At 40.4% G+C, this 13,763-nt stretch overlaps 1 protein-coding gene across 1 annotated transcript in view; it reads left to right on the top strand.

Moving 5' to 3' along the window:
• Positions 1-5,027: 5,027 nt before the first annotated feature.
• LOC103265116 (potassium voltage-gated channel subfamily H member 1-like) overlaps positions 5,028-13,763 on the top strand; it is a gene marked incomplete at both ends in the record, with an annotated part of 83,175 nt that continues 74,439 nt past the window's right edge. Inside the window, one exon of the mRNA XM_008062821.1 lies at positions 5,028-5,420. Coding sequence (XP_008061012.1) covers positions 5,028-5,420 — 393 coding nt within the window. The remainder of the gene's footprint in view (positions 5,421-13,763) is intronic.

Raw genomic sequence — 13,763 nt, 5'->3', positions numbered from 1 at the left:
CCTAGTTTACACTCCCACCATCAGTGTAGAAGTGTTCCCTTTTCACCACATCCTCTCCAGCATCTGTTATTTTTTGAGTTATTGATAATGGCCATTCTGACTGGAGTTAGGTGGTATCTCAGTGTAGTTTTAATTTGCATCTCCTTAATGATTAGTGAGGTTGAACATTTCTTCATGTATCTGTTGGGCGCTCATATGTCTTCTTTTGTGAAGTGTCTGTTTATATCTTTTGCCCACTTTGTACTGGAGTTGTTTGTTTTTTTCTTTTCAGCACATTTGAGTTCCTTTATAGATCCAAGATGTTGGGCCTTTGTCAGACATGGAGTTGACAAATACTTTTTCCCACTCTGTGGGCTGTCTTCCTGTTCTCTTGATGGTTTCTTTGACTTTGCAGAAGCTTGTCAGTTTAATGAGGTCCCACTTGTCTATCTTATCTCTTATGGCCCGTGCATTTTGTTCAGGAATTGGATGCCATTTCCAACTTCCATAAGGTTGTGTCCTGCATTTTCTAAGGTTCTTATGGTTTGAGGTTTTACATTTAGGTCTCTGATCCATTTAGAGTTAGTTTTTGTGTATGGGGATAGATAGGGGTCTTGTTTGAGTCTTCTGCATGTGGTCAGCCAGTTTTCCCAGCACCATTTACTGAATAGGTTCTCCTCTCCCCATTGGTAGGTGGTGGAGGCTTTGTTGAAGATGAGTTGATTGAGAAATTGAGGTTTTGCTTCTGGAATCTCAATTCTATTCCATTGGTCTATATGCCTGTTCCTGTACCAATATCAAGCTGTTTTGATGATTGTAGCTTTATAGTAAAGTTTGAAATCTGGTAATGTGATACCACGTGCTTTTTTTTTTGCTGAGGATTGTTCTGGCTATTCTTGGACGTTTGTGTTTCCATATGAATTCCTGTGTTGTTTTTTCTAGGTCTGAGAAGAATGTTGCTGGTAATTTGATGGGTATTGCATTGAATTTGTAGATTGCCTTAGTTAAGATGGACATCTTCACAATGTTGATTCTTCCAGTCCATGAGCGTGGGATATTTTTCCACTTGTTTGTGTCATCTTTGATTTCTTTGAGCAGTATTTTGTAGTTTTCATTGTAAAGGTCTTTCACTTCCCTGGTTAGGAAGATGCCAAGGTATTTCATTTTTTTTGTGGCTATTGTGAATGGGATTGTGCTTTTTATTTGGGTTTCTGTTTGTTTGTTATTGGTGTAGGTAGTTCTATTTTTAGTTTTTTGAGGAACCTCCAAAACTAAAGGGCTGTACTAATAACACTGTCTATAGGGCTGTACTAATTAACATTTCTACCAACAGCGTATAAGAGTTCCTTTTTCTTTTCATCCTTACTATCATTTATTTTTTCTTTTTGATAATAACCATTTTAACTGGGGTGAGATGATATCTCATTGCATTTTGACTTGTATTTCCCAGATTATTAGTCTCGTTGAGCATTTTTTCTTCTGCCTGTTGACCATTTGTATGTCTTTTTTTGAGAAATATATATTCGGATCATTTACCCATTTAAAAATAACATTACTTGTTTTTTTGCTGTTGAGTTGATTTCCTTTTATGTTCTGGATACTAATCCCTTGTCGGGTGAATAGTCTGAACATATTTTTTTTTCCTATTCTGTACGTTGCCTCTTTATTCTGTTGGTTGTTTCCTTTGCTTTGTAGAAGATTTTTAATTTGATATAATCCTATTTGTCTATTTTTGCTTTTGTTGCCTGTACTTTTGAGGTCTTACTCCAGGAATCTTTGCCCAGACCAATATTCTCAAACATTTCTCCTGTGTTTTCTTCTAGAAGTTTCAGTTTGGGGTTTTCCTTTTTTTTTTTTTAAAAGTCAGAGTCTCACTCTGTTACCCAGTCTAGAATGCAGTGGCATGCTCATGGCCACCACAGTCTCAACCTGTTAGGCTCAGGCAATCCTTCCACCTCAGCCATCCAGGTAGCTGGAACCAGGTGCATGCCACCATGCCTTGCTAATTTTTTTTAATTTACTAGAGATGAGGTCTCACCATGTCACTTTGGCTGGTCTCAAACCTGTGGACTCAGGGAATCCTCTCACCTCCACCTCCCAAATTGCTGGGATTACAGGCATGAGCCACAGTGCCTGTCTAGGGGCTTATGTTTTTAAAGCATTTAATCCATGTTGAACTGATTTTTGTATATGGTGAGAGATATGAGTCTGGTTTCATTCTTCTGCTTTACAGGTATCCAGTTTTCCCAGTACCGTTTATTGAAGAGACTATCCTTTCCCCAATGAGTGTGCTTGGTGCCTTTGTGAAAAACCAGTTGTATATAAATACATGTGTGTCTTTCTGGGTTCTTGATTTTGTTCCATTGGTCTGTTTGACTGTTTTAGTGCCAGTGCCATACTGTTTTGATTACTATAGCTCTGTTTGAAGTCCTGTCCTGTGACTCCAGCTTTGCTCTTTTTGCTCAGGACTGTTGGCTAGTCATGGTCCTTATAATTCCATATACATTTTAGGATTATATTTTCTAATTCTTTGAAGAATATCATTAGTATTTTGATAGGGATTGCACTGATTCTGAAGATTACTTTGAGAAGTACGAACATTTTAATGATATTAATTCTTCCAGTCCATGAACAAGGATATCTTTTCCTTTTGTATGTCCTCTTCAAGTTTTTTTTTTTTTGAGTTGGAGTCTCACTCTGTCACCCAGCGATCCTTCCACCTCAGCCTTCCAAGTAGCTGGAACTACAGGCGTGTGATACCATGCCTGGCTAATTTTTGATTTACTATAGAGATGAGGTCTTGCCAAGTTGCCCAGGCAGGTCTCGAACCCGCGGGGTCAGGCAATCCACTCACCTCAGCCTCCCAAAGGTGCGGGATTACAGGCTGGGCCACTGAGCCTGGCTCTCTTCAAGTTTTTAAATCAGTGTTTTATTGTTCAATTTAACTGCTTTGGTTGAATTTATTCCTAAGTATTTTTGTAGCTACTATAAATGGGATTGCTCTTTTGATTTTTTTGTTTGCTATTGATGCATAGACATGATACTTATTTTTATATGTTGATTTTTTATCCTGTAACTTTAAGGGATTTGTTTGTAAATTCTATCAGTTTTTTGGTGCTGTCTTTAGGTTTTTCTAAATATAAGATCATATTTGCAAACTGGAACAGTTTGACTTTCTCTTTTCTAACATGGATACCTTTATTTATTTCTCTTGAGTAATTGCTCTGGCTGGGTTTTCCAGTACTGTGTTGAATAAAAGTGGTAAAAATGGCCATCCTTGTCTTGTTCCAGTTTTTGAAGGAGAAGTTTTTAGCTTTTCCCCATTCAGTATGATATTAGCTGTGGGCTTGTCATATACGGCCTTTATTGTTTTGAGCAGCATCTCTTCTGTACCTAATTTGTTCAGAATTTTTGTCATGAAGGGATTTTGAATTTTATCAAATGCTTTCTCTGCATCTATAAGATGATCATATGGTTTTTTTTCATTATCATGTTAATGTGATGTGTCACATTTATTGATTTTGTTTGTTGAGTCATTCTTGCATCCCTGGATAAATTCCACTTGATCATGGTGTATAAACTTTTTAATGTGCTATTGAATTCAGTTTGTTTTTATTTTGTTGAGGATTTTTGCATCTATGTTCATCAGTAATATTGACTCTTGTTGTCTATTTTCATTGTGTCTGTCTGGTTTTGGTATTGGGGTAATGCTGGCTTTGTAGATTGAGTTTGGAAGAATTCCCTTCACTTCAATTTCTTGGAATAGTTTAACAAGAATTGGTATTAGCTCTTCTTTAAAAGTTTGGTAGAATTCAGCAGTGAAGCCACCTGGTCTTGGGTTTTTCCTCATTGAGAGTTTTAAAAAAAATTACTGACTTAATTGATCTTATTACTTATTATTGGTCTGTTTAAGTTTTCTGTTTCTTTCTGGTTCAATCTTGGTAGTTTGTATGTGTCCTGGAATTTATTATTTTCTCTAGGTTTTTCAATTTGATGGCACATGGTTATTCATAATAGTCTCTAATAATCCTTTGTATTTCTGTGGTATTAGGTATGATATTTCCTTTTTAATCTCTAATTTTACTTATTTGGGGTTTCTCTTTTTTTTCTTAATCTAGCTTAAGGTTTGTTGGTTTTGTTTATCTTTTCAAAAACCCAACTTTTCGTTGATCTTTTGTGATTTTTTTTGTTTCAATTTTATTTATTTTGGCTTTGATATTTATTATTTATTTCCTTCTTCTATTTTGGGATTTGGTTTGTTTTTGCTTTTCTAGTTTCCTTAAGTGCATTGTTAGATTGTTTATTTGAAATCTTTCTTACTTTTTGACATAGGCATTTATTTCAATAAACTTTCCTCTTAGTCCTGCTATTACTGTATCTCATAGGTTTTGGTACACTTTATTTCCATTTTGATTTGTTATAAAAATTTTTGAGATTTCCTTCTTAATATCTCTATTAACCCATTGGTCACTCAGGAGCATGTTGTTTAATTTCCATGTATTTGTGAAGTTTTTAAAGTGTCATTTGTTATTGATTTCTTGTTTTCTTCCATTGTTGTGAGGAAATATCCTTGATCTGAATCTGATTTAAAAACTTTTTTTTAAGACTTGTTTTGTAGCATTCTATATGGTCTGTTCTGTTCCACTGCTCATGAGAAGAATGTGTATTCTACAACTGTTGAATGAAATGAAAGCAATAAATATTTGTTGAATAAAGTTACTTATTTTTTTGAACCTCAGTTTCTCATTTGTCACATAGAATAATAATTAGTTAATGAAATATAGTTATATTTAGAATTGAGATAACAAGTATATGTAACATATTTAGTATAACACTTGGCTAAAGTGTTGCCAAATTGTTATTGTTTTTTATTTTTATTATCATTTCTATTTCTACTTTTATTCTCCAATATTCCTCTCATACCTATTATTGTACATAATGATCTATCCAGGGTTCTGTGAACATTTGGCAATGACAGATGCTGATCTGTTAGCTGCTTGCCATTAAATCTTAACTTAGTTCACTCTTTTTCATGTTTGTTTGTACAGGTCCTGCAACTGGGCTCAGATATCCTTCCACAATACAAGCAAGAGGCACCAAAGACGCCCCCTCACATCATCTTACATTACTGTGTTTTTAAGACCACGTGGGATTGGATCATCTTGATCTTGACCTTCTACACAGCCATCTTGGTCCCTTACAATGTCTCCTTTAAAACCAGGCAGAACAATGTGGCCTGGCTGGTTGTGGATAGCATTGTGGATGTTATCTTTTTGGTGGACATTGTGCTCAATTTTCATACCACCTTTGTTGGACCAGCAGGGGAGGTGATTTCCGACCCTAAACTTATCCGCATGAACTACCTGAAGACGTGGTTTGTGATTGACCTTCTGTCCTGTTTGCCATATGATGTCATCAACGCTTTTGAGAACGTGGATGAGGTTAGTGCCTTTATGGGTGATCCAGGGAAGATTGGTTTTGCTGATCAGATTCCACCACCACTGGAGGGGAGAGAGAGTCAGGTACATCCCTCAAATCTCAGACCTTGTTGTCATGTCTTTAAAACTGAATTGAATGTGGGTGGTCAATAAAATAGTAATTAAATGGGTGGGAACTAGCATGACTGATATCCAGAACACAGGGAGCATGCTTGATTGATACCTTTGCCTGCTGTTATTATCCTTTGGAAGTTTGGAGTTCCTGCATGCCAGTGAATGGATGTGAAAGAGACCAGTGGCTTACTCTTACATCATGCAAGATGCAAGCCACTGTCTCAGGGGTGTTGGGGCTGCAAGAGCAGGCATGCATGGTATACGATTGCTGATGTCTCTGTGTTGATTCTTCTAATGATGGGGAATTTTCTTTCATCTGCTGCTGACTTTTGACTGTTGCATAGCCAATTAACTTCTGATCACAGAAGAACTGTTTTCCCCAAACATTTGCTTTTCTTCCTTTTTTGGTAAATTTTGGAATGTGTTAATTATTTACTAAAATGAGTTTTGGAGGCACCTATTTGGTGAGGTAGTCAGGCACCAACTTGAAGTTAAGGGAGCAGTATTTTTGGATTCCATGGATATTTTAATCCATTTTGTGTTGCTATGAGGGAATGGGTAAGGCTGAGTAATTTGTACAGAAAGAAAAAAGTTTATTTGGCTCATGATTCTGATGGCTGGAACTAAGCATTTGGTTAGGACTTCAAGTTGCTTCTACTCCTGGTGGAAGGTGAAGGGAAGCCTTTGCATACAGAGATCATGTGGTGAGAGAGGAGGTGAGAGAGAGAAAAGGGCTATGTTAGTCTCTTTAAAAAAAATAACCAGCTATTGTGGGAACTAATAAAGTGAGAACCCACTCACCTCTGAGAGAGGGCATTAATCTATTGATGAGGAATCTGCTCCCATGATCCAAACGCCTCCCATTGGATCCCACCTCTAACACTTGGAATCAAATTTCAACATGAGGTTTGGAGAGGACAAACATCCAGACCATAGCAGCTGCTTTGAGTTGTTTGTCCTGCAGGCAATGGAAGAAATTAAAGGAAGGTATATGCCCTGTAAATATGTTGGAATTAGGACATGCTCAAACAGTCCTTGTCTGAATGGGAGCCTGGAACATGTTGTAGCAGGAAAGGCCACTGGGAAAGTGATTTTCTCCTTTGAAAAAGCAAGGATGTCAAGTCATTGCAAAGAAAAATGTCAGATTCTTATCTTGTTTATGTTCTGTGGGAAGTGTTCCTTTTGCACACTCCTTACTGATACTACAGATGGATTAAGATTAGGTAGTTTGTTTAATAAGTCTTCAGTCTTGTTCAGCAATGGGTCTTCATTAACTCAGGATCCAAAGGTCCTAAAGTCTTAGTCTGGCTGGGTTGTTAACTGAGTGAATATTCTAGGAAGCCACCTGGGTGTTGAGTTAAGGCAAGACACACACCTTCAGGGAGAAAGGCTGCATAGAACTCAGTTTTGAGACAGTTGGAAGGAACAGCCTGCTCTCTGCCAGGATATTAAGACCTAGTCAATGACTCCATGTTTTACTGGTGGCATAATGATACCTCTCTGCCTTCAGATTAGTACCATCAGTAGGCAAGGACACCAGCCCCTTCTCTGGGAAAACTGAACTACCCACCACTTCTCTCTTTGGTGAAGAGTAGTTCTTTCCACAAAATGCTGCTAAATGTAGAGCTGGAAGAAGAGAGCTTGTATGCTCAGATACTCTACATTCAGAACAACCCATGTTTTCATCCATGTGGTTTTAATATACCTTAAAATCCCAGGACTAATTCTTTGGTTGGCTCATGTGGATTTTGTAGAGGGATTAAATGAGTCAAGATTGAATATTTACAAGAGTAGAATTATCTCTAAAGTGAATGTTGGGATTCTTAAATGTGAATTTTAGTACATGTTAGTAATGATATTTTTCTCTATAAGCACATTTCTAGAAAATTTTATGTTAGTGAGGAAAATATGATTATTTTGACTTAGGAATTCAAACGAATTATCTTAGTCTAAAAGAGCTTCTTGTACACAGGTGGAAAATGCAATTTACCTTTAAAAACCACCTGAATTTTTAAAATAAGCCATTTTAAATTTATAGCAGTGACCTTGCAATTTTTCAGATAAACAGAACAGTTCTGTGTGATTTTAATATATTGTCATAACTATAAACATATATGTAAATATGTCTATATTACCTTGTAGGTTAAGAGAGCAAAGAGCTGCTCCCCAGGGACTGCATATGTTGGGTTGAACTCCTTTGCTATTAATTGTAATTACTCTGATAGTGGTTTCAGATTTCTAGATTTATGAAATAGATTGGTAATAGGAAAAATTGTAGTTATCTGTAAATTCCTAGTTGGTAAAGGGTTTAGTATCAAAGCTTTTGCTACCACCTCTGAATCATAAACAGTAAATATGAATATTAAGGGGTTATATCTATGATTTGCTTCTGTAAAGACTTGATTTTATATTTAGCACTCTCTTTTAAAGCTTTGACTGGCCGGGCTCGGTGGCTCAGCCTGTAATCCCGCGCCTTTGGGAGGCTGAGGTCATGTGGAGGGAGATCGGTGTGAAGAAGCTGAATATTTGGTTTTTAATCTTCTTGGTATCACCTATCAGGACAGCTGGGGATGTTGTACATACTATTTAGACTTCTGGATCACAGTTTTCCTATGTACATCTTGGGGATAGTACTACTCTACCTGCGTTTGGGCAGTGGATTGTTGTCTGCTAGCTCCAAGAACAAAAGTCTAATGAGTTCTAAATCTCAACTGCACAGGTCTCACCTCCAGAAGGTGGCTGTAAAAACAAGAGACCCAGCACCCTGACTTCCTACTTGTGGTCAGGGTGAGAGGAAGATGAGGTGGGAGGGGACACTTAGCAGGTAGTAAGTAGACCACTGGAGGTCAGAGTCTGACAGGACCATGGAGGTCATCTAATTCAAGCTTCTTAATTCACAAATAAGAAAACAGATTTGCCTCTGAGCTGCAATCTTAGATTAGCAACTCCACACAACAGGTCATGGGTAAGAAGAGCATGCAGTTAATATGAAGCCACCAAGCCCATAATAATAAATTAGGGGATTTTCTACCAGCCTAATCCAGGTTAGGAGAAATGACTCACTCAAGATCAACATCATTATAGCCACAGTAATAATGAGTCCCCTCTGACCCTTCTCTATGCTTAATAGCGCCAGATTTCATAAAATAGGAGCCAAACACTTACTGATGAACACACTTGAGTCAAAACTGACCAGGGAGCTTCTGATGTGTGTGGCTCACATCTTGGCTTGGCTGAATGTGGTGGGGAAGTTGGACACCGGGTCTGGTGAAAGTGGGTGGGGGTGCGGAGCTACCTGTTCCCCAAGGCAGCTGTGATGAGATGAGCCGTTGGAAGATGCTTGCCAGGGAACAGACCCAGACCCAGCACAATTTCTCAGGCATAGTCTTTTGTTAAAAAGTCACCATTAAGTTAGTGAAAATAGAGGACTGGTGGTGATTAGAGGAGCTGGGAGGGGGACGAAGGGCACCACACCTGGTGAACCTGGATTAGCCTGCTGGAAAACTCTCTTGGTTGGAGAATTCTAGCTATCAGCCCAGCAGCTTCATGTTAGCCACATGCTCTCTTCTTACCTATGACCTGTTGTGGAGTTGCTGATCTAAGGTTGCAGCTCCCTCTGCTCTAGGTTTTTTCTTTGGGAGAGTGTAGGGAGAAATAAGAAATGATTGACTATAATTTCTCATAAAAATATGCAGAGCTGAATTGTCAGTTGTCTCTGGTGTTCTCCTCTTTATGCCAACAGATTTATGTACCACTGGAGACCACCAAAGAAGAGGGATGTGAGCAGTGGTGACTTTACCATCTGTGTGCATGCGTGTGTGTTTGCATGTGTGTATATTAGTGGGGTGGGGAGCTCTTGAAGTGAAAAAATTGGAGCCACCCAAGGCCTGGGTCAAGAGAGAACTAGGGGGAAATCATTCAAGTCTGCAATTGTGAATTCAGTCCTTTGGATATAAGCTCATCTCCATGATTTAAGCCACACAAATGGTCCCTTTGGCTAAACTTGTTTCACTTATGTAGATGGGCCTACATTTGTGTCATTCTCCAGTCTGTTGGTAATAATCTGTTTTGGAGGCTGTTTGGGAATATGTTTGCATGTTAGTTAAACTAGTTAAAGGACAAAAGATCTGAAAACTGAGTGAACTAAAGCTTGGAAAAGGTATGTCGAAGCAACAGTTAAATGAGTTTCTGTCAAACGCTTAGTGGACTGTGGGCCTGGTGTGCTTCATGGATTAATGACAGGATTATTATTGACAAAGCAGATTTACTCTCCCAAGGAAACCTTATTGCTTGTTGCTGTTGGAGTGTGGCAATGCAAAAGGGTGAATGGGGTCAGTCATGATATCTCCCGGGTCTCAAGTCTGGAGCCCTGGGGCCTGGAGGAGGCCAAGAGCTTCCTTCTGTCGCTGGTCTGGTAACTTCACACACTTGTACAACCAGCCAGTGCCAGTGCTGTGGCTGACACTTGCCAAGAGCCCACCCTCATGGGAGATGCTCGCCTTGGAGCAGAACAGGAGCAAGGTGTGCCAATGAAAAGATGGTAACACTGACAGCAACTTCCCTTTATCTTGTGATTTTAACTTTCCAAAGCACTTTCACACACATCACCTTTATTCTAACTGTGGCAATGAAGAAACTGCACTGCACAGGGGAGAAGGTTATTTGCCACCCCGAAGTGACTCTATCATCCAACTGGGCCACTTTGTGCAAGTCACTTAATCTCCTTGGACTTGTTTTGCCTCACCTGTATGATGAGTCCAACTCAGCTCTAAGCTTCTGTGACTTTAGAGCAGGTACTAAAGGGGGTGGTTTGTCCTTTTGCCAGATGGCAGCTGTTTTGAGGTAGTGAAACTAGACCTCAGTATCCTGACTCCTAGGCTTGTGCTTTTTCCTGCAGGCAGTATTGCCTCAGCAGAGAACCTGGAAGCTGAGGGAAACAACCTGTGCATTTCATTCCTGGGGCACCCATCCTTGGCATGCGCCATCTGCCTCCACTGGTGGGCCTCTCTCATAGCTGAGGGGTGCGAGGTTTGGGTGGTCAGCCTGCGTGACCCTAACCCGAGGTCACTTCTGCACATGTTGTAGGGATGGATGGTGAGGGTGGAGGTGGTCAGTGACTCCAAGGTCTGGCTGTTCACCCTGATTATCTCTCCTGGACGAGCTGTCTCACCTCTGGGTTCTTTGGGTTCACTATTCCCTGGCCTTCTGAGCATTCCCTGTCACTGACATTGAAAGCAAATTGGACCCACATGCACAGCTTAACCTGTTAAATTTTGGTTTTCAGTCCTTGCCTGTGGTTCTTTTTAGGTAAATGGCTACTGTTTCAATTTTTACTGGGGCTTTTCTTTCCCAGAGTTCTAGCAGTACTCTATAGATGATCCCTGTGGTTCATAATTCAATTTTTAAAAAATTAGTAAGCTTTATTTTTTTAGAGCAGTTTTGTTTTGTTTTGTTTTTTTGAGTTGGAGTCTCACTCTATCACCCAGACTGGAGTGCAGTGGCCGCTCCCGGCCACCACAGCCTCGACTTGCTGGGCTCCGGCGATCCTTCCACCTTAGCCTTCCAAGTAGCTGGAACTACAGGTGCGCGCCACTACGCCTGGCTAATTTTTTGATTTATTGTAGAGGTGAGGTCTTGCCAAGTTGACCAGGCGGGTCTCGAACCCGCGGGCTTAAGCAATCCACTCACCTCAGCCTCCCAAAGTGCAGGATTACAGGCTGAGCCACTGAGCCCATCTTAGAGCAGTTTTAGTTCATAGAAAAATGGAATGGGATGCACAGAGACCACCTCCTCTACCCCTCCAGTGTCCCCTATTATTAACATTTTATTTTATGGTGGTACATTTGTTACAACTGATGAGCCAACATTGATACATGATTGCTAGCTAAAGTTCATTGTTTACATTTGGGTTCACTCTTTGAATTCTACATTCTATGGGTTTGGACAAGTGTATAATGACATGTATCCACCATGATAATATCACACAAAGTAGTGATAGTAGAAACTACACAAAGTAGTTTCACTGCCTTAATCATCTTCTGTGCGCCACCTGTTCATCCCTCTTCCCCAAATTCCTGGCAACCACTGATCTCTTTACCCCATAGTTTTGCCTTTTCTGCAGTGTCACAGCACTGGAATCACACAGTATGTAGCCTTTCTGACCAGCTTCCTTCACATACCAATATGCTTATAAGTTTCCTCCATGTCTTCATGGTAGCACACTTGTTTTTATTGCTGAAAAAATATTCTATTGTAGAGCTGTACCACAATTTGTTTAGTTGGTAATCACAATTTAAAAATAATTACTACTATCACTGAGTAGGTTAAGACCCGATTAGTGCTGGCCTTGCCCTGGAATTTGCTTCTGTGGGCCCCTTGGATGTGGAGAGTGGAGTGGAGGGTAGACCCAGAATGCAGACCCACAAGTCTTGGTAGACTGTGGCAACTCTTGGATATAAACCAACATTTCACACAAGTCATTATGTCTGATAGTACAATGGACAGAAAAACTAAAGCTAACTTGTGCTATAGTGTGTTCACATTTCATCCTTTTTTCTTTGGCATTTCTATCTTTTATGTTTGTACTGAGTATTTCTGCCATCCAATTATGTTAGTAAAACGAGGATATAAAACCAGACACACTGTAGTTTTTACTGTCATGTCTTGTTAGCGGCAGGAAGTGCTGCTCATGGGCGTGTTTTTCTTTTGATGACCATGACTTGCTGGCAGTGGCCAGGGGCTGAGTCTGCTTTCAGGGATGTTAGCAATGCTCCCGCTGCCCCCATGCTGGCAACATTGTCTACAACTTTTCCTTTGATTTATTTCGTCAGTCTTCTTCCTGACTTGTGCTCACAGTGGGTGAAGAATTGTGGAGGTGATGTGCCTCTTGTCCAAGCAGAGGCTTCAGATGGAAGACTGGGTCATAGGTGCTGTACCCTGTACAGACACCTGAGTCATGATCATACTTGGGATGTGTATGTGCTGGAGCAGGGGAGTGGCTGGGGGAAGCATTTTTAACAGCAGGAAGTTGATCCTGTGTGGCTTCCAAGAAGCAGTGACTTACTGCAAAACTGTGATTCCAGAGTTAAAAAAAAAAAAAAAAGTAAAATCTAAAGAAAAAAATGCTCTAAGGCAATGAAGCAATGAAAGAGTTCTGGCTTGGGAGCAAAATATACCCAGCTGTTCTGCCTGATACACTGTTCTCTCCTGGGCAACTTTCTGACCAATTTCTTCTTTCTTTAGTTCTCCACCTTTTCTTGGTACCTCTTTCAGATTGGTCCTTCTCTAAAGAAATCTAATTGACTCAGACGAGTAGGCTTTATTTTTTTAGAGCAGTTTTAGTTCATAGAAAAATGGAATGGGATGCACAGAGACCACCTCCTCTGCCCCTCCAGTGTCCCCTATTATTAACATTTTGTTTTATGGTGGTACATTTGTTATAACTGATGAGCCAACATTGATACATGATTGCTAGGTAAAGGAGCCCCAGTCTAGCAGAGGCTACAGATAATAGATCCCGGTAGAGAACACGACAGAAGTTCCAGGGGCCAGTTCAGGGCTTGTGGCCTGTAACAGGGAGCGCAGCCTGGCAACAGAACCCAGGGAAGCTTCCTGGAGTTAACTAGGGTTAGTCTGGTAGAGGAAGTAGGACATTCTTGAGAGAAGAAACAGCATGTGCAAAAGGCTGTGCTCTTAGGGACCAGTAAGGCATTCATTAGGCCCAAATCAAAGAGTTAACTTGAGGAGAGGGAGGAAGGCAGGATCTAGTGATAAAGAATTTCAGGGTCTTGCCAGGGAGTTTACATTTTATTATGTGGACAGAGATAAACCATCAAGGGTTTTCGTCAGGGTGGGAGGTGGTCTGGTTTTTGTTTTTGAAGTTGTACCAGGGCAGCAGTGGTGAGAATAAGTTAGGGACATGAGAGTCATCCCCACTTCTCTACTCTTGTTCCCTGAACCCAGTCAGGCTGTCACCTCCACCAGTGCACCAGTCTTCCTCCCCTGACTCCCATTTCTCTACCCCTCAGTCCTAATGCCTGGCCAAACCCCCACTTCAGTTGGACCCAATTCTCTGCCTCCTCTGACTGTGCCCCAGTGCCTGAATATGCCTGGAGAGGTCCATCCCTGCAGACTGACCCTAGCTCCCCTGGAATCCCCATTGAGTTTCATCAGGCAGTGTTCTCCCCAAGCTGAACCTCTACACCCTCTCCTCTCTCCGCACACTGACAACAC

This window comes from Carlito syrichta, unplaced genomic scaffold (assembly GCF_000164805.1).
Source record: "Carlito syrichta isolate Samal-C Ts95f unplaced genomic scaffold, Tarsius_syrichta-2.0.1 Scaffold305864, whole genome shotgun sequence".
Lineage (NCBI taxonomy): Eukaryota > Metazoa > Chordata > Mammalia > Primates > Tarsiidae > Carlito > Carlito syrichta.
The sequence above is the reverse complement of the archived record's forward strand: the minus strand, read 5'-3'. Positions and strand labels throughout refer to the sequence as shown.